This window comes from Salvelinus namaycush, chromosome 23, assembly GCF_016432855.1.
Source record: "Salvelinus namaycush isolate Seneca chromosome 23, SaNama_1.0, whole genome shotgun sequence".
Classification (NCBI taxonomy): Eukaryota; Metazoa; Chordata; class Actinopteri; order Salmoniformes; family Salmonidae; genus Salvelinus; species Salvelinus namaycush.
Window position 1 is genome coordinate 37,697,293 of NC_052329.1, and position 27,440 is coordinate 37,724,732.

Sequence of the window (27,440 nt, forward strand, 5' to 3'; positions counted from 1 at the left end):
TTATTCTAAGAATGAACACTGAACAAAACTAACAAAACGAACTGTGAAGCTAATATGGCTGGTGCAGACAGGCAACTAAACATAGAATAAGAACCCACAAAATACCCAAGGGAAAATGGCAACCTAAATATGGTCCCCAATCAGAGACAACGATAAACAGCTGCCTCTGATTGGGAATTAATTCAGGCCACCATAGACATACATATGCCTAGACTTACCAACACCCCTAGACATACAAAAAACCCTAGACAATACAAAACAAGCATACACACCCTCGTCACACCCTGACCTAACCAAAGTAATAAAGAAAACATAGATAACTAAGGTCAGGGCGTGACAGTTTGGAGGACCTCAATTACCTCGACGAACCGGTACCCCGGCATGTTGACTCTATATCGGTACCCCCTGTATATCTCCTCGCTATTGTTATTTTACTGCTGCTTTTTAATTATTTCATACATTTATTTTATTTTTTTATGTATTTTTCTTAAAACTGCATTGTTGGTTAAGGGCTTGTAAGTAAGCATTTCACTGGAAGGTCTACCTGTTGTATTCGGTGCATGTGACAAACAACATTTGATTTGATATTGGCACTGGTGTGTCAAGGGCTGGCAAACCGTGCCAATAAATCCTCCAAACACCGGCTTCTGGGGCATTATCATTTTACAAACATATTCAAATAATGATTGACATATTTTCATAAAAAACTTTATTTTGATGAATTTATTCATACTATTTCATCCTTCCACAAGATATAGGCCCGACACAAATCTAGGGTTGCTAACCAAGCCGGCTGGTCGTTCGTTCTATCGGTTCGGTTGCCAGACCCAGTCGTTAAGTCTTTTTGTTCTGTATCTATGGACGCGACCCAGTCTTTAGTTCTAAATGTTCCATTGCCATACTTGCTGGCAACTTTCTCATCCCTTGCTTGCTAGCTAGCCAACTACGGCTAACTTACTGCCAGAATAACAGCAAAGTAGCTGCATTTGCATTTGTTTAAGCTGTGTTGTGGAAATTCTACATATGGACAATCTTAAATTAATCATTGTTTATTAACAGTTAACTGGAGAGGTTCCAACAAACTTGATGCACCATAGTACACGTCTGTCAGGAGCTCTATCGAGGAAGTCCCGTTAGATCTCTTATATACTGCTTACAGATACGTTACATAGGCATGATTTAGCTTATTCATCATTCATAATTAAATCATCATTGATGTTTGATTCATGCATGTGACCGACCAATACTGATTCATGCACGTGACAGACCAATACCTCACGAGGTTTCTTCTCTCCAAGCTGAGACCTTGAAACTGAGATATCCTTTTGTTCTCAAAACAAGGGTCTGGGCTTACTGCCAAATTGCAGATACTGATAGTGAGGATTTGTTCAATCAGTCACTTGCATAAACACAGAAATTGGTTATTAGATAAGCACAAACATAACATTTTCCATTACAGCTGTTTTCTAGTAACATTTGGATCCATCCACAACAATGAGTTAATGAGGCCCGATTTCGCCTGGTTAAGAAAATGTGCTCACTCGTCAGGACACTGTTGTCCAGAGGAGCTAGCCAACAACACAGCTAACACAATCGCTTCAAACTGAAGCTGGAAAGACTGCAAACTAGCTGTACTTCATTTTGTTTTACCTTTTTTCAATTGACATTTTTTTGCATATATCCATAAAAATGATGCCAGTTGATTCATGATTTTGACTGGCTGAGTAACGCTGCCTGCCTGTCTGTCTCGTCCCGACTCTCCGCTGTTGAAAATGAAATGTTAGTCTAAAAGAAATGTGAGATAATGTCTAGATGCTTTTTATAGTGGACATCAGGTTTATAAATTGCTTGGCTGGGCTGATGAGACAGTGGATTGCGCAGTCAGATGGAACAGAGTAAATAGGCATTTTAACATCATAGATTTAGCCAGTGATAATTTTTGTTTTAAGCCTATTCCAAACCTTAACCCTTACTTTAACCATTCAGGGGTAAATGACTAACTTTAAGATTTTGGAATAAATGCCTATATTTTAACCCTAACCTTAAAAATGTGGAGTTAGTGCCTAAACGTAACCTTAATCACCTTGAAATGTAACGTTTGGAACAACTTCACAATGTGACGTTTGAGAAGCATGGATTAACGTCTCATGGCTGATGTGAAACTGTGAGAGCTTGTTGGCTGGGGCTCATGATTGGAAAGGCCTATCCATTGCCATGTGTAACGCAGTGTAGCTTAGTTCTATACACACCATCCCAAGAGTGCAAAAACTCAGGAAGTACATTTTCTTAGAAATATAACTTTGTCCTGTGCTTCTCCGAAGCACGCTCTTCTTATGGCCTATAGTACAGGCTATGGATCATTTTATTGAGACCACACTAGGCGCACTTGATATTGCACACCCAGCAAAGAATCAGGGATGAGGGGCATCATCGGGCAGACATCGGCATACTATAAATAAGCAACTAATTCTCAAACCCTGAGCAATACCACATTTATTTTATTACAAATCACATGACCCTCCCCTGGACTAAATAAAACAAATACTAACCCTGACTGAAATTGAATAAACATGACCCTCCCTCATTTTCCTCTAGGGAACAATTGTGTACATTTAGACTGCTCCCTAATGTAAATCTCTGTCTCTCGTTCTCTGTCTGTCTGTCTTATCAAACCCGAGCAATATGATATTTAATCGATTACAAATGACACAACCCTCCCCTGGACTAAATAAAAAAAATACTAAGCCCTCCCACTGAGTGAAATTGAAAAAGCATGACCCTCCCCCATTTTCTTCCAGGTAACAATTGTGTACATTTCCACTGCTCCCTAATGTAAATCTCTCTGTCTCTCTCTCCAGTCTCCAAATAGTAATGGTTTAACACGGTAGCCTACATCTAAAACACAATCAGTGTATATTTGTAACCGGTTGGGTACACCATTCACCGACCGGGAGACGCGCGCAAAACTACGGGTAGATGGCTAGATGCTCACGAACATCATCAGTGGTCGTGTGTGTGAGGCAGAGAGAGTGAGAGACAGACAGACATAAAGTGATAGACGCCAAGAGACAATTTGGAACCAATAAAAACAGAAGAAACATTGCGATTCTTCAACAAAGACTTTGGCAAAACTACGTTCATGTTTTGCATTCTAAGAGCGCGACTCGACCAAGAACCCTTCGTGGACTGCAATTGAACCGTGAGAAGGCACAGATTATACAAATTGGAACGCTTTGAGAGAAGAAGCTGATCATTGTCGTTGATTGGATTGTGGTCAATCAATTTGTAGCTTAAAGTCAAGATAATAGAAACAGGTAAGAAGATAAATTGGGCATGTTTGTTTTTCGACATAATTCTGAAGAGGCGTGTGCGTTCTTATATCTATAGTGTGTTATTGTCTGCCTAGTTGGAGCTACATTTTTGTAATGTGGTTTCTGCTCAAACGTGCTAGGGGGAAAAATGCATTGTTTCTTAGATGTGGGTTTTACTGTGAGTAGGGTGTATTTGCTAATCAATAATATAGGCAACATTTCATTTCCTGAAATATTGATGTGAATCATTTAAGAAAACGTAAACTTCTCGCAATGTGTATAGGCATATAAATTGCATGATGGATATAAAAAAAAAAAATCACTCATTGCATTTTATTTTATTTCGCAAAAGTAATGTCTGTACGAGCATCATATTTTTTCAAATAGGCCTCAACTATGTGGTGTCGAGAGTTGTTTTTGGGTGCCATGTATTCTAGCGCCATGAGGGTGTGTCCTTTTCACAGTGTGATGTTAGATTAGCCAAATCGTCTCGTGCAGTGCTGCAGAGCAGACACAGAACATGCAACAGTTTGTATAATTAGTCCTAGGCTAAATAGATCTAAACGCTATGTAGAACGAATTATTTGAAGCGCTTGAATACTCCTCTGTCTACCACAATACTGGCAAGTCTAGTGGTAAAGCCACAGGTTAGGATCCGAGAAAGTGGCAGACTCGCGGAGCTCGCGCCAGACAGTGTCCATGATGAGCTAGTCTCTCGGCTATGCACATTCTAAAACATATTCATGCACAGTTATGCAAACTACGGCTGTGTCGTAATATAGGTAATACCAGAGACATACTAGGCAATATTATAATATACCAACCGATAAAATTATTCGGGAGTTATTGTCTCTCCATGTCTCCATTTGGCCAGTGACAGACAGCGGTCGGGGGCGCGAAAAAAGCTTATCTGCAAATGATGGATGTGGTACAGTAAATAGGCTACAATTATAAAAACGGAGGCACTTGTGTTAATCTGTTTGTCATGAGCTGTTGGGTCATTCCACCAAATGAGTACCTTTTGGCTAGTGTAACTTAGTATTATTTATTTTTTTTCACCTTATTTTAACGTTCTTTCATGAATAACACGTTCGATTGAATAAAAATGTTTTAGCATCTCAAGAGGTTAAATTGAAAAATGACTATAGTAAGTGCCTATTAAATGCCAACAGGATTGACCATAACAGGGTTGACTGTAACGGGGTTGATGATTTCATTTTAAATAAGCCATAAATCCCCTTGTGACAGGGGGAATGGAAGCTTGTTGTGTGCATCAGGGAGGGGCAGTTAAATGCAACGTTCATTTTAGCCGGTCTTTCTGGGTAACAGGGTTAATTTGTTATGGTCGACCCGCATAGTTTTCCACCACAAAACACCAGAAAATCGCTAAAAGGAGGAGAACCAGATCACCTGCTTTTACACTATGATTTGACTATTAGATGTTCAAAGTTTTTTGTGAAAAAATATTTTAAAAAGGAATAGTTTTACCATATTGTAACGAGCGTTCAGTTCACGTAGCAGGGTAGATCTTAAAATAAAGGACGAACATTTCATGAGATTGGATGAATCACTAATCACATTAAGTCAATTCTAATCTTTAGAAATGACTTTGTCACTTTGTGTTTTACAATGATGGGGAAGACTTCTTAGAGTTAAGTGGGTTAAAATCTCCCTAGAAGTCAGAGGGTGCACCAAGGTACATGTCAAAATGCTGAATTCTGGCACTTTAGCAAGTATTTTTCCAATATTAAAATCTGATTTATAGAATTTTCCGTGTGGTCTGTATTAATTAAAGCGCACTTAATATAATAGATTTTTCAAATTAAATATTGGTGCACAATTTCTACTGAAAATATGAAACGGCACTCTTTTAGTTGAACGACCCTGTTGTATAAAGGCTTATGTTCAGCGTGAACACGCGTGAATGAACATTTTGAATCTCATCACTGTGCGCTACCTCTTTTTTCTCCTCTCCTCACGTACTAGTGTTTCTTGACGCTACCATTTCCAGCCCACCTCCCTCCCCTCGGCACACATTCCTCGCCGACAGTATTTGGTACTTCTAATAGGAGTCACCTGATGGAAACAGTTGCCATAGCAATACCCGGCACCGTGACAGGAGGCACGTCCAATGTCTTGTTGTCATGGAGATTTATCATCATCATGATGGCAAAGATGTTAAGCCAAAAGCCATGATTCTTGCTCCTGAAAGGATCTTGATGACATGTATATTGTCCTAATTCATGATTTGCTTGTTCGGTTTGAGCAAGTTGTAGTAAAGCGATAGATGAGACACACAAACACACACACACACCTGAGAGCTAATCAGAGGCAGTTGCATTGTGAAGAGCTACATGTAACTGCCAAAATAAAGGAAACACTTGAGTAAATGAGGGTTCTGGCAGCTCTTTTATGGTGTGGAGTGCTATTTCCTGGCATGGTTTTAGGTCCTCTCATCCCCTTAGAAGGGCAAGGCAAACGCCAATAAATACACAGCCATTTTGGGTGATCACTTTCAACCTATGGTGAAACATTTCTATCCTGATGGGGGTCTCTTCCAGGATGATGATGGCTATGCCCCCATAGGATGACAATGCCCCCCCCCCCCCCCCCCCCATCCACAGGGCACGAGTGGTCACTGAATGGTTTGATGAGCATGAAAGCGTTGTAAACCATATGCCATGGCCGTCTCAGTCACCAGATCTCGACCGAATTGAACACTTATGGGAGATGGAGCAACGCCTGAGACAGAGTTTTCCACCACCTTAAACAAAACACCAAATGATGGAACTTCTCGTGGAAGAATGGCGTCGCATCCCTCCAATCGAGTTCCAGACACTTGTAGAATCTATACCAAGGCGCATCGAAGCTGTTCTAGGGGGCCATGGTAGCCCAACACCCTTTTAGGCACTTTATGTTGGTGTTTCCTTTATTTCCTCAGTTACATGTATCTTTCATCAGCAGAGAGGCACTCTAAAATCATATTGTCAGTAATAGCGGGGTTTGTCTCAGGTAATAGCAGCTGTTTTTGTTCCCAGAGTCAGACCGAGTGATGGGGTAAATAGATTCTCATTCTGCACTCTCCAAATGCCAATCAACACCTGACCTACCTCCCAAACACATAGATATGGGAGCTTTTACATGAGCCTGGGTGTCCCAGAGAGATAGCAGTTAGTGTCAAATTGACACAGAAATATCCATAATGGGTACGATCAAGAGAGAAAACAAGCTCCACCGATCAGATCACAACGCTCCCAGATATCATTTCACATAACCATATCTACACACGGAAAATGGTTAGGTCCTAGGTAGAACCCTTTTGAGTTCCATATAGAACCCTTAACCCAGAGGGTTCTACATGTAACCCTAAAGAGTTCTACCTGGAACCAAAAATGGTTCTATCTAGAACCAGAAAGGGTTCTCCTGTAGGGATAGCTGAATAACCCTTTTGGGTGTTGGTTTGATCATGGCCTAGACACTTGCAAACCAAGGTATGAGTGTTCAGGTGTGAAAAGATTCACACACACACAGAGAACGAAGATAAACAACGGGTCACAACACACAACAGCATTTCCACTATGATGTTTATTTCTATGTTTTTCCCTCCCAGTCCGTCTTCTCCCATATGCTTAATTCATAATTCATGTCTTGGGCTTGAGTCATAGCTCCGCCCCTGGGTTTGTTGCGTCTACAGAGGGTACCGCTGCTTCTACCTCATTTTCTGCCTGCCCTTCCCCTTCTCCCTCAGACAAAGGGAAGTGCTGGCAGCACCATGGGACTGAAACACGACACCGACAAAACAACGGGGTGACAAAAGTGGTTTAAGGAGAGGCATAGAGGCCAGTGCAACGGGTGGCACTTCTCATTTCTAGCGAGGGAGGTGAACTTGAGGGTCTGTGTCACTAGCACTGGCCTGGCAGGCAGTGCCACTCCCCAACAGCAGCTTTCCCACGGGATTCTGAGAGATACGGCCAACTTGGCAACCTCTGATCTGAGAGGTTGAACTGGTTGCATTGCACTTTTCCACTGCGTGGAATTTCAGACTATTAACATTGTGTTTTTCTTGCCCACCGGTCCTGGTCGTTAGACAGTAGACAGCCAGTCAATCCTCACTCTGTCAGTTAGGGCTAGGCGATCTATAGAATTAATTCAAATAATTGTAATTCATGTTTAGCGCAATTCCAAATACCTGTATCGCAAGAATCAAGTAATTAAAATATATATATATATATATATGAGTTTTTATGTCCGCTTGTTCTCATGTTGTCTTTTTGGTCTTATCTCCTTTTCTCCTTCTGTGTTGTGTGCAACTTCCCATGTACACACACGTACCAAGCCTCTCCCCTTGCTACTCACAACAACAAAGATGAGAAATGACTTCTTCCTCACTGGCAAGCAGTTTCAACTCGTTATTTGCATTTGAGGTTTGGTCCAACAGAATCGGTCATAATGACACCAAAACACATTGAGACAATATTTTACCGTAATATAGGAGAAGATAACCTTTCTAATGAGACCCTTTTTATGTCTCAACTCCTCAAATTGCGCGCTGAGCAGACTACTGAAATGGGAGTATCAATGAACATTGATTCTGGTAAATGTAGCCTAACATGCTGACCACACTGCTCGCGTTACGTGCACGGAGCATTGCAAAATACATTTACACATGTTATTCAACGAGCATTTGCGTAGCCAGGAACTAAAATAGAACTTGGTTCTATTTGTGATGCTTAGCGCTCTGCAAGTCCTGCCTCTCTCATCTCCTCATTGGTTTTACCCACGTGTAGCAAGTGCTGACTTGCTACACCCTCGATAACTTCTGTGATTATTATTATTTGACCATGCTGGTCATTTATGAACATTTGAACATCTTGGCCATGTTCTGTTATATTCTCCACCCGGCACAGCCAGAAGAGGACTGGCCACCCCTCATAGCCTGGTTCCTCTCTAGGTTTCTTCCTAGGTTTTGGCCTTTCTAGGGAGTTTTTCCTAGCCACCGTGCTTCTACACCTGCATTGCTTGCTGTTTGGGGTTTTAGGTTGGGTTTCTGTACAGCACTTCGAGATATTAGCTGATGTACGAAGGGCTATATAAAATACATTTGATTTGATTTGATTTGTGGGTGATTGAAAGATGAACTGAGGTCCACACTCCAGTCCAGTTGGTGGTGGTAATGCACCTTAAAGTTGTTTGCCAACCACCATATAAAGTCCAAAGAAGAAGACTGAAGGAGGAGAGATTACTAGATTACTCAATTTACCCTTTTATCTGTGGATTAATTGTCGGAGTAGAGGACCTTGTGCATTTCAGGTAAACTAACAACCCAATGTTTATATCCCAGGACAAATTAGCTAGAAACAGCATGCTAGCTAGCTAAATTATCATAAATGTTTAATGCTTTTCGACCTGTCTCCAAATGAATATAGTTGGTTAATATTTCGTTTTGATCTTTCCACCTACGTGTGCTGATCGAGGTCTCACGTGGATGGACAAAATCAACATGTGCATGCTGAGGCACGCGTGCGCCCGGTCTAGTCAGCATATAAATATAATTTCAAAAGCCCTGAATTCATTAGATTATTGCTGACTCTTTGAAATGCAGTGTATTTGACCTTGAATTGTGAAACAATGTTTATTTAGAGAAAACATTTAAAAAGGAGATATACAGTTGAAGTCAGCAGTTTAAATACACTTAGGTTGGAGTCATTAAAACTCGTTTTTCAACCACTCCACAAATTTCTTGTTAACAAACTATAGTTCTGGCAAGTAGGTTAGGATTTCTACTTTGTGCATGACACAAGTCATTTTCCCAGCAATTTTTTGTCGAGATCATTTCACTTATTTCACTGTATAACAATTCTAGTGGGTCAGAAGTCTATATGCACTAAGTTGACTGTGCCTTTAAACAGCTTGGAAAATTCCAGAAAATGATGTCATGGCTTTAGAAGCTTCTGAAATGAACATAATTTGTGTCAATTGGATGTGTACCTGTGGATGTATTTCAATGCCTACCTTCAAACTCTGTGCCTCTTTGCTTGACATCATGGGAAAATCCAAAGAAATCAGCCAAGACCCCAGAAAAAAATTGTAGAGCCTCCACAAGTCTGGTTCATCCTTGGGAGCAATTTCCAAACGCCTGAAGATACCACGTTCATCTGTACAAACAATAGTATGCAAGTATAAACACCACGGGACCACGCAGCCGTCATATCGCTCAGGAAGGAGACGCGTTCTGTCTCCTAGAGATGAACGTACGAAAAGTGCAAATCAATCACAGAACAACAGCAAAAAACCTTGTGAAGATGCTGGAGGAAACAGGTACAAAAGTATCTATATCCACAGTAAAACAATTCGACATAACCTGAAAGGCCGCTTAGCTAGTAAGAAGCCACTGCTCCAAAACCGCCATTAAAAAAGCCAGACTACGGTTTGCAAATGCACATTGGGACAAAGATCGTACGTTTTGGAGAAATGTCCTCTGGTCTGATGAAACAAAAATAGAACTGTTTGGCCATAATGACCATTGTTATGTTTGGAGGAAAAAGGGGGAGGATGGCAAGCCAAAGAACACCATCCCAACCGTGAAGCACGGGGGTTGCAGCATCATTTTGTGGGGGTGCTTTGCTGCAGGAGGGACTGGTGCACTTCACAAAATAGATGACATCATGAGGAGGAAAATTATGAGGATATATTGAAGCAACATCTCAGACATCAGTCAGGAAGTTAAAGCTTGGTCGCAAATGGGTCTTCCAAATGGACAATGACCCCAAGCATACTTCCAAAAGTTGTGGCAAAATGGCTTAAGGACAACAAAGTCAAGGTATTGGAGTGCCCATCACAAAGCCCTGACCTCAATCTCATAGAAAATTTGTGGGCAGAACTGAAAAAGCGTGTGCGAGCAAGGAGGCCTACAAACCTGACTCAGTTACACCAGCTCTATCAGGAGGAATTGGCCAAAATGCACCCAACTTATTGTGAGAAGCTTGTGGAAGGCTACCTGAAACTTTTGACCTAAGTTAAACAGTTTAAAGGCAATGCTATCAAATACTAATTGAGTGTATGTAAACTGCTGACCCACTGGGAATGTGATGAAAGAAATAAAAGCTGAAATAAATCATTCTCTCTACTATTATTCTGACATTTCACATTCTTAAAATAAAGTGGTGATCCTAACTGACCTAAAACAGTGCATTTTTACTAGGATTAAATGTCAGGAATTGTGAAAAACTGAGTTTCAATGTATTTGGCTAAGGAGTCTGTAAACTTCCGACTTCAACTGTAGATACTTATTGCAGAGATATTTATTTGCTCAGATTTATCTGATCAGGTGCGTGTGTGTTTGTTTCACTTGTCTTACTTTACCACTGTATGTAAACTTCGAACTTCAACTGTAGATCGTGAATCAGCAATAAAAAATTGAGGTATGATTTTTCGGCCTTATCGCAGAGCCCTACTGTCAGTATAAAGATACTACTCTGAGGTAAACACTACGGAATGGACCTCAGTGGGTTGAATTTGCTATCATGCCCCAGCCTCCTCCCTCGCCTTCAATCAATCAATCAAGTTTATTTTATATAGCCCTTCGTACATCAGCTAATATCTCGAAGTGCTGTACAGAAACCCAGCCTAAAACCCCAAACAGCTAGCAATGCAGGTGTAGAAGCACGGTGGCTAGGAAAAACTCCCTAGAAAGGCCAAAACCTAGGAAGAAACCTAGAGAGGAACCAGGCTATGAGGGGTGGCCAGTCCTCTTCTGGCTGTGCCGGGTGGAGATTATAACAGAACTATGCCAAGATGTTCAAAAATGTTCATAAGTGACAAGCATGGTCAAATAATAATCATGAATACTTTTCAGTTGGCTTTTCATAGCCGATCATTAAGAGTTGAAAAACAACAGGTCTGGGACAGGTGGCGGTTCCATAACCGCAGGCAGAACAGTTGAAACTGGAATAGCAGCAAGGCCAGGCGGACTGGGGACAGCAAGGAGTCACCACGCCCGGTAGTCCCGACGTATGGTCCTAGGGCTCAGGTCCTCCGAGAGAAAGAAAGAGAGAAGGAGAAAATTAGAGAGAGCCAAGATTTTTAAAATGTTCATAAATGACAAGCATGGTCAAATAATAATCAGGAATAAATCTCAGTTGGCTTTTCATAGCCGATCATTAAGAGTTGAAAACAGCAGGTCTGGGACAGGTAGGGGTTCCGTAACCGCAGGCAGAACAGTTGAAACTGGAATAGCAGCAAGGCCAGGCGGACTGGGGACAGCAAGGAGTCATCATGCCCGGTAGTCCTGACGTATGGTCCTAGGGCTCAGGTTCTCAGAGAGAGAGAAAGAAAGAGAGAACGAGAGAATTAGAGAGAGCATACTTAAATTCACACAGGACACTGGATAAGACAGGAGAAGTACTTCAGGTATAACCAACTGACCCTAGCCCCCCGACACATAAACTACTGCAGCATAAATACTGGAGGCTGAGACAGGAGCGGTCAGGAGACACTGTGGCCCCATCCGAAGATACCCCCGGACAGGGCCAAACAGGAAGGATATAACCCCACCCACTTTGCCAAAGCACAGCCCCCGCACCACTAGAGGGATATCTTCAACCACCAACTTACAATCCTGAGACAAGGCCGAGTATAGCCCACAAAGAACTCCACCACAGCACAAACCAAGGGGGGGGCGCCAACCCAGACAGGAAGATCACGTCAGTAACTCAACCCACTCAAGTGACGCACCCCTCCTAGGGACGGCATGAAAGAGCACCAGTAAGCCAGTGACTCAGCCCCTGTAATAGGGTTAGAGGCAGAGAATCCCAGTGGAGAGAGGGGAACCGGCCAGGCAGAGACAGCAAGGGCGGTTCGTTGCTCCAGAGCCTTTCCGTTCACCTTCACACTCCTGGGCCAGACTACACTCAATCATATGACCTACTGAAGAGATAAGTCTTCAGTAAAGACTTAAAGGTTGAGACCGAGTCTGCGTCTCTCACATGGGTAGGCAGACTGTTCCATAAAAATGGAGATCTATAGGAGAAAGCCCTGCCTCCCGCTGTTTGCTTAGAAATTCTAGGGACAATTAGGAGGCCTGCGTCTTGTGACCGTAGCGTACGTATTCGTATGTACGGCAGGACCAACTCGGAAAGATAGGTAGGAGCAAGCCCATGTAACGCTTTATAGGTTAACAGTAAAACCTTGAAATCAGCCCTTGCCTTAACAGGAAGCCAGTGTAGGGAAGCTAGCACTGGAGTAATATGATCAAATTTCTTGGTTCTAGTCAGGATTCTAGCAGCCGTATTTAGCACTAACTGAAGTTTATTTAGTGCTTTATCCGGGTAGCCGGAAAGTAGAGCATTACAGTAGTCTAACCTAGAAGTAACAAATGCATGGATTAATTTTTCTGCATCATTTTTGGACAGAAAATGTCTGATTTTTGCAATGTTACGTAGATGGAAAAAAGCTGTCCTTGAAACAGTCTTGATATGTTCGTCAAAAGAGAGATCAGGGTCAAGAGTAACGCCGAGGTCCTTCACAGTTTTATTTGAGACGACTTTACAACCATCAAGATGAATTGTCAGATTTAACAGAAGATCTCTTTGTTTCTTGGGACCTAGAACAAGCATCTCTGTTTTGTCCGAGTTTAAAAGTAGAAAGTTTTCAGCCATCCACTTCCTTATGTCTGAAACACAGGCTTCTAGCGAGGGCAATTTTGGGGCTTCACCATGTTTCATTGAAATGTACAGCTGTGTGTCATCCGCATAGCAGTGAAAGTTAACATTATGTTTTCGAATAACATCCCCAAGAGGTAAAATATATAGTGAAAACAATAGTGGTCCTAAAACGGAACCTTGAGGAACACCGAAATGTACAGTTGATTTGTCAGAGGACAAACCATTCACAGAGACAAACTGATATCTTTCCGACAGGTAAGATCTAAACCAGGCCAGAACTTGTCCGTGTAGACCAATTTGGGTTTCCAGTCTCTCCAAAAGAATGTGGTGATCGATGGTGTCAAAGGCAGCACTAAGGTCTAGTAGCACGAGGACAGATGCAGAGCCTCGGTCTGACGCCATTAAAAGGTCATTTACCACCTTCACAAGTGCAGTCTCAGTGCTATGATGGGGTCTAAAACCAGACTGAAGCATTTCGTATACATTGTTTGTCTTCAGAAAGGCAGTGAGTTGCTGCGCAACAGCTTTTTCTAAAAAATTTTGAGAGGAATGGAAGATTCGATATAGGCCGATAGTTTTTTATATTTTCCGGGTCAAGGTTTGGCTTTTTCAAGAGAGGCTTTATCACTGCCACTTTTAGTGAGTTTGGTACACATCCGGTGGATAGAGAGCTGTTTATTATGTTCAACATAGGAGGGCCAAGCACAGGAAGCAGCTCTTTCAGTAGTTTAGTAAGAATAGGATCCAGTATGCAGCTTGAAGGTTTAGAGGCCATGATCATTTTCATCATTGTGTCAAGAGATATAGTACTAAAACACTTAAGTGTCTCTCCCGATCCCAGGCCCTGGCAGAGCTGTGCAGATCCAGGACAGCTAAGCCCTGGAGGAATACGCAGATTCAAAGAGGAGTCCGTAATTTGCTTTCTAATGGTCATGATCTTTTCCTCAAAGAAGTTCATGAATTTATTACTGCTGAAGTGAAAGCCATCCTCTCTTGGGGAATGCTGCTTTTTAGTTAGCTTTGCAACAGTATCAAAAATAAATTTTGGATTGTTCTTATTTTCCTCGATTAAGTTGGAAAAGTAGGATGATCGAGCAGCAGTGAGGGCTCTTCGGTACTGCACAGTACTGTCTTTCCAAGCTAGTCGGAAGACTTCCAGTTTGGTGTGGCGCCATTTCCGTTCCAATTTCCTGGAAGCTTGCTTCAAAGCTCGGGTATTTTCTGTATACCAGGGAGCTAGTTTCTTATGACAAATGTTTTTCGTTTTTAGGGGTGCAACTGCATCTAGGGTATTGCGCAAGGTTAAATTGAGTTCCTCAGTTAAGTATTCGCTATCATCCTTTTCCTATCCCTCCTTTTCAGCTTGTTAAATGGAAAACGTTAAAAGCTTGTACTTTACTCCTCAGTCCTGTGTTTTTATTGTGTCTAATATACAATGCATTCGAAAAGTATTCAGACCCCTTGACATTTTCCACTTTTTATTACGTTACAGCCTTACTCTAATATGGATAAAATAAAATACATCCTCATCAATCTACACACAATTCCCCACAATGACAAAGCAAAAACATGTTTTTAGAAATTTTTGCAAATCTAAAAAATTATGTAAAACCTTATTTACATAAGTATTCCGACCCTTTTCTTTGAGACTCGAAATTGAGCTCAGGTGCATCCTGTTTCCATTGATCGTCCTTGAGATGTTTCTACAACTTGATTGGAGTCTACCTGTGGTTAATTCAATTGATTGGACAGTTCCCAGTGCATCTCATAGCAAAAACCAAGCCATGAGGTCGAAGGAATTGTTCGTAGAGATCAGAGATAGATTTGTGTCTAGGCACTGATCTGGGGAAGGGTACCAAAAAAGTTCTGCAGCATTGAAGGTCCCCAAGAACACTGTGGCCTCCATCATTCTTAAATGGAAGAAGTTTGGAACCTCCAAGACTCTTCCTAGAGCTAGCTGCCCGGCCAAACTGAGCAATCGGGGGAGAAGGGCCTTGGTCAGGGATGTGACCAAGAACCTGACTCTGATAGAGCTCCAGAGTTCCTCTGTGGAGATGGGAGAACCTTCCAGAAGTGCAATAATCTCTGAAGCACTCCACCAATCAGGCCTTTATGGTAGAGTGGCCAGACTGAAGCCACCCCTCATTAAAAACCTCTTTGGGCTAGGTGGGACGCTAGCGCCCCATCTTGACAACATCCGGTGAAATTGCAGAGCGCGAAATTCATAATACAAAAATCGTAATATTAAACACTTATGAAAATACAAGTGTCATACATCATTTAAAAGCTTAACTTCTTGTTAATCCAGCCGCTTTGTCAGATTTCAAAAAGACTTTAAGGCGAAAGCATACCATGCGATTATCTGAGGACAGCGCCCCGCATACAAAAGCATTAAAAAATAATTCCAAACCAGCAGAGGTGTCACAAAAGTCAGAAATAGCGATAAAATAAATCACTTACCTTTAAAGATCTTTCTCTGTTTGCAATCCCAAGGGTCCCAGCTACACAACAAATTGTTATATTGTTTGATAAAGTCCTTTATATCCCCAAAAAGTCAGTTAAGTTGGCGCATTTGATTCAGTAATCCACCCATTCCACTCGTTCAACATGCAGACAAAGGAATCCCAAAAGTTACCAATAAACTTCGTCCAAACAAGTCAAACAACGTTTCTAATCAATCCTCAGGTACTCTAATATGTAAATAAACTATACAATTTAAGACGGAATGTAGTATGTTCAATACCGGAGATAAATAAAGAAGTGTGCCCCTCATCCAAGTGCGCACAAGACTACAGTCCAAAATGAGAGCCACCTTGAAAAACTACAATTACTAATTAATTTTTCAAAAAACAAGCCTGAAACCCTTTCTAAACACTGATGACATCTAGTGGAAGCCATAGGAACTGCAATCTGGGAGGATTTCCTTTGAATATCCCATAGACAAGCATTTCAATGGGTGGTGACCTCAACAAAAAAAACTATTCCGGATGGATTCTCCTCGGGTTTTCGCCTGCCATATCAGTTCTGTTATACTCACAGACATGATGTTCTATCCAATGCTTATGCATATCCTAGCTTCTGGGCCTGAGTAACAGGAAGTTTACTTTGGGCACGTCAGTCATCCGAACTTCCGAATACTGCCCCCTAGCCTTAACCTCTCTAGGGTACGTGAGACGGTAGCGTCCCACCTCTTCAACAGCCAGTGAAACTGCAGGGCGCCAAATTCAAATCAACAGAAATCCCATAATTAAAATTCCTCAAACATACATGTATTTTACACAATTTTAAAGATACACTTGTTGTAAATCCAGCCAGTGTCCGATTTCAAAAAGGCTTTATGACGAAATCAAACCAAACGATTATGTTAGGTGAGTGCCTATTCACAGAATAACACAGCCATTTTTCCAGCCAAAGAGAGGATTCACAAAAAGCTGAAATATAGATAAAATTAATCACTAACCTTTGATGATCTTCATCAGATGACACTCATAGGACCTCATGTTACACAATACATGTGTGTTTTGTTTGGTAAAGTCTATATTTATATCCAAAAATCTGAGTTTACATTGGCGCCTTACATTCAGAAGTTCCAAAACATCCTTTGATTTTTCAGAGAGCCACATCAATTTACAGGAATACTCATAATAAACATTGCTAAAAGATACAACTGTTATGCATGGAATTTTAGATGCACTTCTCCTTAATGCAACCGCTGTGTCAGATTTCAAAAAAGCTTTACGAAAAAAGCAACCCATGCAATAATCTGAGTCGGCGCTCAGAGCCCAATCAATACATATTATGCAGTCAACAGAAGTCAGAAGTAACATTATAAAAATTCACTTACCTTTGATGATCTTCATCAGAATGCACTCCCAGGAATCCCAGTTCCACAATAAATGTTAGTTTTGTTCGATAATGTCCATCAATTATGTCCAAATTCCTCCTTGTTGCTCTAGCGTTCAGTACACTTTCCAAACTCACGACGCGCGGGCAGGTCCAGCGGAAAGTACGGACGAAAAGTTAAAAAAGTTATATTACAGTCCGTAAAAACATGACAAACGAAGTATTGAATCAATATTTAGGATGTTTTTAACATAATTCTTCAATAATGTTCCAACCGGAGTATTCCATTGTCTTCAGAAGTGGAATGGAACAGAGCTCGCTCTCACGTGAACGTGCATGGTCAGGGCATGTTCAGGTCATGATAGACCTGACTCATTTCTCTCTCCTTCGGCTCCACTTCAAAGTAGAGGCATCAGACAAGGTTCTAACGACTGTTGACATCTAGTGGAAGCCTAAGGAAGTGCAAAATTACCAATATCCCACTATCTTCAAGACGAGCTGAGTTGAAAATCGACCAACCTCAGATTTCCCACTTCCTGGTTGGAATTTTCTCAGGTTTTTGCCTGCCATATGAGTTCTGTTATACTCACAGACATCATTCAAACAGTTTAAAAAACGTGTAAGTGTTTTCTATCCAACTCTACTAATAATATGCATATTCTAGATTTTATGGCTTTGTAGCAGGCCGTTTACTCTGGGCATGCTTTTCATCCGGACGTGAAAATACTGCCCCCTACCCTAAAGAAGGCTAAAGACTCTCAAACGGGCTTCCATTCTGGACTTAGCACTTACTCTGAATGCAAAAAAAACCTGTTGAATTGTAGATTTAACACGGCCCTATTGTCTAACAAAGAATTCTGTGACTTTATTTCGACCAACATACAGTGAGGGAAAAAAGTATTTGATCCCCTGCTGATTTTGTATGTTTGTCCACTGACAAAGAAATGATCAGTCTATAAGTTTAATGGTTGGTTTATTTGAACAGTGAGAGACAGAATAACAACAAAAAAATCCCGAAAAACGCATGTCAAAAATGTTATAAATTGATTTGCATTTTAATGAGGGAAATAAGTATTTGACCCTTGTTGGCAATCACAGAGGTCAGACGTTTCTTGTAGTTTGCCACCAGGTTTGCACACATCTCAGGAGGGATTTTGTCCCACTCCTCTTTGCAGATCTTCTCCAAGTCATTAAGGTTTCGAGGCTGACGTTTGGCAACTCGAACCTTCAGCTCCCTCCCCAGATTTTCTATGGGATTAAGGTCTGGAGACTGGCTAGGCCACTCCAGGACCTTAATGTGCTTCTTCTTGAGCCACTCCTTTGTTGCCTTGGCCGTGTGTTTTGGGTCATTGTCATGCTGGAATACCCATCCACGACCACGTAACATAACAAAATGTGGAAAAAGTCAAAGGGGTCTGAATACTTTGTGAATGCACTGTAGTGTAGACTAGTAGAAGTCCCCATAGAGGTCATCTAAGGTGTCACTTAGACTTTAGTCTTTACCCTCGCTGTGTTAATGAGCTATCAGTACCATTAACAAGGTAGCTATGTGTAAGAGTTCTAAGTGGGCTCCTCTTCCTCTCTCTCTCTTGGTATACCTCTATGCCTCCATCTATCCATCCATCCCTCTTTAACTCTCTCTCTATACATACCAGATGGATAAAAAGGACAGGATATGATGATTGAATAAGGAAGAGGAGAACAGAGCGGAGCTTCAACGGTGTCAGGATCTTCTTTATTGAGGTTGTAGACTCAATCGCCAAGCAGATGAACCCTTTCCTCTCTCTGAGAAGACCTCTGGCCACATCTGTAGATGTCTATTAGCCTTCACAACACATCATCATCCACACTGTAGATGTCGTCTCCCTGCCTGTGTGTTTCTCCTCTAATGAATAGCCCAGGGCTATAGGGTCGGGATGGGCGGTGACTGACTGAATGAGAGGATCATGAATACAACACTGCTATTTAGTGCAGCTAGGGAGGGTGGTGGGAGTAGACGCAACATCACAGAGCCAGACATAACAACCCACTTACGTCTGCTCCATAGTGACTGGCGGTTGACTGCTATTGTCCCAGTCATAACCCAGAACCTGTCTGGATATAGACAACAGCAGGCATATAAAGCACACATACAGTAACCGGGTAGAATAGTGATAACATGCAACCAGGTAAAACATTCAGCCAGTTTACAGACAAAAATTAATCCACATAATTGCGTACAGAGACTTACTGTGCTAGACTGAGAGGTAAGTTTGGCTTTTACATGCAATGTTCTTAATGCCATGAATGACATGTAAAATGTGTAGCTCTGTGAATATTTGCCTGGATTCAACATGACAACATAATGTGTGCTGTGAGGCCACTCTCCCAGTTCAATTAGGCCATTTGTTGCTCAATTGCTATCAAGTGCCCTATCATCGAGCAAATTACCTGCCTCCTGAACATGATTCATCCTAAGAAACTTAAACGTGTGACCATGAGGCTGGGCTCGCCACCTAAAGCTGTTTCAAAGGCAAGGTCACACCTCTTATCCTTAAAGGATCGGACTCTTTTTTTTTTAATTTTCACCTAAAAAGACATACCCAAATCTAACTGCTTGTAGCTCAGGACCTGAAGCAAGGAAATGCATATTCTTGATACCATTTGAAAGGAAACACTTTGAAGTTTGTGGAAATGTGAAATGAATGTAGGAGAATATAATACATTAGATCTGGTAAAAGATAACAACACAAAGAAAAAAAAGAAAACATTTTCTCCATCGTCTTTGAAATGCAGGAGAAAGGCCATAATGTATTATTCCAGGTTAGGCACAATTTAGATTCTGGCCATTAGATGGAAGCAGTGCATGTGCCAAGTTTTAGACTGATCCAATGAACCATTGTATTTCTGTTGAAAATGTTGTATCAAGACTGCCCAAATTTGCCTAATTGGTTTATTAATACATTTTCAAGTTCAAAACTGTGCACTCTCCTCAAACAATAACATGGTATTCTTTCACTGTAATAGCTACTGTAAATTGGACAGTGCAGTTAGATTAACAAGAATGTAAGCTTTCTGCCCATATCAGATATGTCTATGTCCTGGTACATTGTTACTTAAAACATAATGCTAATCACATTAGCGCAAGTTAGCTTAACCGTCCCGTGGGAGGACACCGATCCCGTAGAGGTTTTTAAGGGAGTTTGGAGCTGTACACAGCACACAAACATCATCTGGACTGTGATGCTAAGCGACTATGCTAATGACTTAGGTCCTGTCTAGCCAAATGTATTCTCTCCCCCACAATCTGCATTTTGGTATCAGTAAAGGATTTTCTCCATGGGAAGTGGGGCACATAACTTGGAGGAGATAGATGGTTAGAGAGATGGGAAAATCTGGGAGAGGAGAGGAAAAGCAATGGGGGGATCGTTGTCATCTCTTTGCCTCGAGGGCAAGTTTCTTTCCAAGGAAAGCCTGAATCCAAGTAATCTACTGTAGTATTGTAACCTGTCTTTTGTCTGTAATTATCTCATCTTCAACCCATTACTCTAATTTCTCTGTCAGCTTGGCAACTTTCACTTCTAGTTTCTATTCCCATCAAGATGTCTGTGTAGTACTGGTTTGAGAATGTAACTGAAAATGAGACACATGATTGGTGTTGATCCATAAAAAAAAATTACCACTCTTTCTGCAGGTATCACCGCTGCCTGATTTAATGTCATTATCTGTCTACCAATGGATGTTTCACGCCAATGTAAATAAAACATTCCTCTGCAGAGCACCCATTTGGAGTAATTTCTAATAGAGAACCGTACAGCCTTGAGATGAGGGGACTTCCAGTAGCAGCTCAAAGTCTGAAGGAGAGAGAATCATTCTCTTATGAGATTCTCTTATGATTTCTTACAACATAATTCAGAACTATTATGGTCTTTATTGGCTCTTATATGAGCTGCAGTAAGTTGTCACATCCAGGGCTTGGATAGGGCTCTTGACAGGTTACAGTATTCACATCCAGTTGTGCAATGGCACTGGCCTTGTGGATTATTAGTTGAATGGATCGCCTCAGTTGTCTCCCGTCCTCCTCCCCTATTCTATTCTTCCAACCCTTGCTCCCCGTTTCAATTAATTTCCTAAATTCCCATCAGCAAACACTGTCTGGCCCATTGCGCAAGTTTGTGTGTAAAATACGAGGTATCCACCATTTTAAGCTTGTGTTACTTGGAACCTTGAAAGACCAATGCTGGACTAAAGAGAACATTTCTCTGAGATTGCACCGTTGCCATCTCTTGACTTGTAATGAGGGCAATTAGTGGGCTGTGCCTGTGTGTGGTCCTCTGTGACGTTGTGGTTTTGTGTATATGTGTGTGCGTATGTGACATATGGGGAAGTAGGCCAATTCACTGTGGCCTCCATAGGGAACTAGGAACAATCCAAGAGTGTCCATTCCAATATTCTATACATGTGATGTTATGTAAGAGGAATAAAGGTTAGTAAGGTTACGCAACAGATTGGTTCAATACAAGAGAGATGATGAGTGGGGAGGGGGTGTTTTCCAACCTTACATACTGTATGTGTCTGTGTGAACATGTGTGTCTTGGTGTGTATGTGTGTGGCATGTTACCCACTAACACGGTTCTCTCTCTCTCTCGCTCTGTTTCTTTCTCTCTCTCTCTCTCTTTCTGCAGTTACCATGGAAACTATTATGTTCTTCCTCTTTTCACTCCTGGTGTATGTGGCTGGTAAGTGCCCCCTCCTCCCCTCAGCCACTACCAACACCACTACCACTAACGCCAGCACGACGACCGCACGATCCACAGGGAGGCAGGAGACACAGGGGAGGGCCGTGGCATGACATGGCAGGCATGGGGTTTTGACTGAACATTAGTGGATTGACTTATTCTGGAGCCTGAGGCTTCCTTCCTTTGCATGCGTAGTACAGTGTGTGTGTGTGTGTGTGTGTGTGTGTGTGTGTGTGTGTGTGTGTGTGTGTGTGTGTGTGTGTGTGTGTGTGTGTGTGTGTGTGTGTGTGTGTGTGTGTGTGTGTGTGTGTGTGTGTGTGTGTGTGTGTGTGTGTTATTTATATCCCAGGTATAATGTAATATATTGTATATCACAAGTATATTTAGGCCATGACACACATACAGTAACTGTTTAACTCTGCCGCAGGTCATATGTTCAATACATCAGTTGAGAGAGCAACTGAGCCATCCATGTTATTTATTCTTCTATAGAAGTCTGGTGTTATCCATGCCTCTCACTCTTTCTTGTCTGTCAATCAGACTAACCTTCCACATTCTATTGCTTTGGTGTTTTCCCACCTCTCTTCAGTTCACATTCGTTTCGACCTCCCTCTTTTCCTGCCTTCCTGTCTTTTTTCCCTGACACCCATTCTGTGTCTTCTCCATTCTTTCATCTGTGTTTTGTTCACACTGTCTGTTCTGGTTTCTCTTTCTTTCTTCCTTTCTTCTTTTGTCACCAGACTATACTATATACATCTCTCCTTTTCCCTCTTCCCTTTCTCCATCTCCAGATGTACATTTTCCTCTATCAATCTCCCTCCCACTATAATTCAGTGTTTTTCATACACGCACTCCCCATTCTGTGTGACTCCCTGTCTGTTGATATGAATACACATGCTGAGTAGAGTACACACACACACACACACACACACACACACACACACACACACACACACACACACACACACACAGTCTTGTACAGCTAACCTTGTGGGGACACACAATTCAGTCCCATTCAAAATCCTATTTTCCCTAATCCCTAAACCTAACCCTAACCTGTACTCTTACCCTTACCCTAACCCTAACCTTAACCCAAGAACCTAACCTTAACTCTAACCCTAACCCTAGCTCCTAACGCTAACTCTAAAACTAACCCTAGCTCCTAACCCTTAATGTAATTCTAACCCTAACACTCATTCCAACCTTAACCCTAAACCCCCTAGAAATAGCATTTGACCTTGTGGGGACTAACAAAACATCCCCAGTTGGTCAAATGTTGTTTCGCTTGGTCCCCACAAGAATAGTTAAACACGTCCACACACACACACACAATGGGGGAGCAGAGCAGAAAGAAGGTCTGGGGTTTGTGCAATGGGCCAGACAGTGTTTGCTGATGGGAATTTAGGAAATTAATTGACACAGTGAGTGAGGGTTGGAGTAGGGGAGGAGGAGGAGGAGGACGGGGACGGGAGATAACTGAGGCGGTCCATTCAACTAATAATCCACAAGGCCAGTGCCATTGCACAACTGGATGTGAATACTGTAACCTGTCAAGAGCCCTATCCAAGCTCTGATGTGACATACTGTAGTTCAAATATGAGCCAATAAGAATTCTGAATTACAGTGCATTCAGAAAGTATTCAGACCTCTTGACTTTTCCCACATTTTCTTACGCTACAGCCTTATTCGAAAATGCATTAATTTGTATTTTTTTCTCATCAAACTACACTCAGTACCGCAAATGTTTAAAAGAAATAAAAACTGAAATATGACATTTACATAAGTATTCAGACCCTTTACTCAGTACTTTGTTGAAGCACCTTTGGCAGCGATTACAGCTTTGGCAGCCTCGAGACATTTAGAGACTTGTCGTTGTCTTGTCACCCCAGTCTGAGGTCCTGAGTGCTCTGGAGTCGGTTGTCATCAAGGATCTTGCTGTACTTTGATCTGTTCATCTTTCCCTTGATCCTGACTAGTCTCCCAGTCCTTGCCGCTGAAAAACATCCCCACAGCATGATGTTGCCACCACCATGTTTCACCGTAGGGTGGGTGCCAGGTTTCTCCAGACGTGATGCTTGGCTTTCAGGTCAAAGAGTTCAATCTGGTGTTATCAGACCAGAGAATCTTGTTTCTCATGGTCTGAGAGTCCTTTAGGTGCCTTTTGGAAAACTCCAAGCGGGCTGTCATGTGCCTATTACTGAGGAGTGGCTTCCGTCTGGCCACTCTACCATAAATGCCTGATTGGTGGAGCGCTGCAGAGATGGTTGTGATTCCTTCTGGAAGGTTCTCCCATCTCCACAAACTCTGGAGCTCTGTCAGAGTGACCATTGGGTTCTTGGTCAGCGAGGTCCTTCTCCGCGATTGCTCATTTTGGCCGGGCGGCCATGCTCTTGGTGGTTCTAAACTTTTTCCTTTTAAGAATGATTGAGGCCGCTGTGTTCTTGAGGACCTTCAATGCTGCAGAATGTTTTTGGTATTATTCTACAGATCTGTGCATCAAGACAATCCTGTCTCGGACTCATGGCTTGGTTTTTGCTCTGAGAACTGTGGGACCTTTCGAAACACGTCCAATCAATTGAGTTTACCACAGGTGGACTCCAATCAAGTTGTAGAAACATCTCAAAGATGATCAATGGAAAAAGAATGCACCTGAGCTCAATTTCGAGTCTCATAGCAAAAGGTCTGAATCCTTCTGTAAACAAGGTATCTTTTTTTCTGAAAACCTGTTTTTGCTCTGTCATTATGGGGTATTGTGTGTAGATTGATGAGGGAAAGCATTTATGTAATCCATTTTAGAATAAGGCTGTAACGTAACAAAATGTGGGAAAAGTCAAGGGGTCTGAATACTTTCCAAATGCACTGTATGTTCTAAGTGTTGGGTTCTAATTATTAGAGTAAGAACTCGACAGACACTGTGAAAGCTTAAGCCAAGTTCATTGTTCCCAAAGGATTGAACAGCTGAATCGACGAAAACATGTTCACACAAGCACTGATATTTAACCCTTTCTCCTCTGCTCAGTTTCCTCCACATCTGAACAGCCAATGCATCTCTGTTGCTAGACAGAACCTTAGTGATATCTGTTGTTCCTCACTTCATCTGACCTGACCTCTGCCCCAATGCGATCACTCCTCCCCAATTCACGGCTGTCATGGTGACTGGTAACAGACTGTGTCTCTTCTCCTCCCAGAGGATCCCTCCCATATGATCCCTGATGGCTAACAATAACATATCCTGACATAATCTCCCTCAGTGACATGAAAAAGTCTCTCTCTCTCTCTCTCTCTCTCTCTCTCCTCTCTCCTCTCTCCTCTCTCTTCTCTCTTCTCTCTCTCCTCTCTCCTCTCTCTCTCAGCAGTAGCAGACCCAAGTGCCGAGGGTGAGTAACCTGTGTGTAATCAATGTGTTTAGCCATGTTAACCCCAGCCCCGTTATAGTCTTTGGTATGTACAGCATTGAAAACTGCTATGGTTGTTAGATGTCCGATATGGCTAGTATCTCATCGCCTTGCCTTTCCCTGTGCCTGTATTTTCAGATGGTAAAAAGGAGAAGAAAGAGGTGGACCCATTTGTCTATGGTAAGTAGACCACTGTTAGTGCGCCTTGATGCTCTTCCCCATCAACTGACAGTGTTCCAATAGCCAAGAAAGAAGACTTTCTTAAGTAGACGTCTGTGTCTCTGTGTAGACTATCATAGCCTGCGGATCTGTGGACTGGTCTTTGGTGTGGTACTCTTCGCGCTGGGCATCCTCCTCATCCTCAGTAAGTCTTCATACTTCAGTAAGTCTACCTACGCAGCACGTGTACTTTATGGGCCTTCGATTGTTGATTTTTAAGATCGGGATGATGATTTGTTGTCGGTTCTAGGCCGAAAATGTCGCTGCAGTTCCAATCAGGAGAAGAAGCCCAAGTAAGTCGGCATTTGTTCCTGATCCGTAGACTACATTTCTGCTCTGTTGTTTTTGGGCTGTGTTCTCCATCTCTGGTCACCATGACAACCAACATCTGTCCCCTTGGTTCTATCGCAGGGTCCCTGGAGACGAAGAGGCTACGGCAGAGACCCTGATCGTGTCCAAGGGTGAGAGAACTGTCACTCACCCCTTACACACACCCCTTAGAACACCCTTGACGCCAGTCCATAGTCGAGTTCAACCTTTGGGAATGATCTTTCGTAGTCAATGCCTAGGTTCCCCCTATGTTACGGCCACTGTTTGAAATGTCTACCCCAACCTCACTGGCTTTTCATGAAGTCATGTGAGTTTCCTTGATTCCCCCTCTTCTATCCAATCACAGCTAAGGAGCCAGAGCCAGAGCCAGAGCCTGAAGCTAAGGCTGAGAACTGAGTCAGCCCGACCAGACTGACCCCCACCTGACCGAATCAACCATATCTGCCACTGAACCACTACCTAATGACCAACACAACAACCATGATGATGATGACGGCTACAAAGATGATGATGCTGAAAAAAATAATGATGATTAATGAAGATGATGCAAAAGGAATACTGTGCGACCACTGGGTAGAGGATAGGAGTGTGTAGAGGGGGGTGGGGGGATAATGCAGATGTAAATAGACCTCTAACCTATTGTTCCGTGCTCTGTGCCCGTGTACGTGTCTCAGTGATCTCGTGTGTGCCTGTGCCTTTCTGCGACAGTCGGTCTCCAGTTTGTTGTCTTAGCCAGTGACACCTTTTTACAGATCGTCTTTACCCCAGTTCTTAATAATAAGAGATTTGTCAAGAAATGCTCGTCTTGTTTGTGTTTAGCTTAAATTCTGTGTTTCTATCGTCTTTAGATTCTAGAGGTTACTGTTTGCTATATTTTTGTTGTTGCTGTTATCACCACCACTCTTGTAACAATTGTCCTCAATGCTGTTTTTCACGTAGTAGATTCTATACTATATATGCATGCATATATATTAGTATAAATAGTCTATACACAGTACACAGTTATAGCTATATATATTTAAATATATGTGTGCCTGTGTGGGTACATGAGTTTGGGTGGTGTGTGTATGTGTGTGTGTCTGAGTGGTTGTGTGTATTTGACTGTGTTGCGCCTTACACACGAGAATCCAACTGCCACAGTTTGCTGACCAAGCACAAGAATGCATCAGAGTTAACTAGGAGCTCACCAACAGTACTTACTGTGGTAAAGTGAGCTCCTACATCAGCTGTATCACTGCCTTGTCCTAGAAAAACCGTCCAATCTAGTCTCCTCCTCTGCCATTGGCTGAGCCGGGCGATACCGCCCTCAGAGGCAGGCTAGGATTGGCCGGTTCCCACACCAGTGCCGCAAATCTGTGTCCTCTATCGTTTATTTGAGAAGTTACAGTAGCTGATTGCAAAATCAGTCTCTCAACCAATGGCGTTTCGCTGTTTTGTATTGTATGATTGATTATGCATTTAGTTAATGAGAAAGCGGGCCTGTGTGTGAGTGATAGAGTGTGTGTAGATACTAAGTGTGCCAGAGTCATAGTTTTAGATGCCAAATTAGGTGAAGAAAATAAAAGGAAAATATAATTTGCTCTGTATCAGATGTCAGGTAAAGTTTATGTCACGCAGTCCGATATATGGAGTCTTATGCGGAGTATCATTGTTACAAAAAAAAAAACGCTGTCACGACAATAAGTAACTACTCTGTTCATTCTGTGCATGAGGTTGTATTGTATAGCTGCATTTTGTGCTTTTAGCATACAAATAAAGTGTCTATCACCAATAACCTTCACGTATTTGTTAAGTTATACAGTTTTAATTGTAATGTTATGTTAAGGTTTACTTGTATAGTTGACTTATATGGAGAAAAATAGCCACCAGCCACTGCTCACCTGTGATTCTGGGCATAATTGTGGTAAGCTACAAAGTCACACTACCAAGAACTACAACACAATGACAATGCAATAAACCTGC

The 27,440-nt window shown here is 42.1% G+C and overlaps 1 protein-coding gene across 1 annotated transcript; it reads left to right on the top strand.

Annotated features, from left to right (window-relative positions):
• The first annotated feature begins 2,867 nt into the window (after nucleotides 1-2,867).
• On the top strand, nucleotides 2,868-27,236 carry fxyd6 (FXYD domain containing ion transport regulator 6). The gene is made up of 8 exons (XM_038962033.1): nucleotides 2,868-3,314; nucleotides 21,481-21,534; nucleotides 24,888-24,911; nucleotides 25,068-25,109; nucleotides 25,219-25,293; nucleotides 25,399-25,441; nucleotides 25,560-25,609; nucleotides 25,825-27,236. The coding sequence occupies exons 2-8, from the start codon at nucleotides 21,486-21,488 to the stop codon at nucleotides 25,872-25,874; spliced, it is 333 nt and encodes a 110-aa protein (XP_038817961.1). The 5' UTR covers nucleotides 2,868-3,314; nucleotides 21,481-21,485; the 3' UTR covers nucleotides 25,875-27,236.
• The last annotated feature ends 204 nt before the right edge of the window (nucleotides 27,237-27,440 follow it).

What these genes read in the sequence shown, in the direction of transcription:
- fxyd6 (XM_038962033.1), top strand. Translation starts at nt 21,486, where the DNA reads ATGGAAACTATTATGTTCTTCCTCTTTTCACTCCTGGTGTATGTGGCT. An exon ending in AATCAGGAGAAGAAGCCCAA is followed by an intron (nt 25,442 to 25,559) that starts GTAAGTCGGCAT and finishes GTTCTATCGCAG; the next exon opens with GGTCCCTGGAGACGAAGAGG. An exon ending in GACCCTGATCGTGTCCAAGG is followed by an intron (nt 25,610 to 25,824) that starts GTGAGAGAACTG and finishes ATCCAATCACAG; the next exon opens with CTAAGGAGCCAGAGCCAGAG.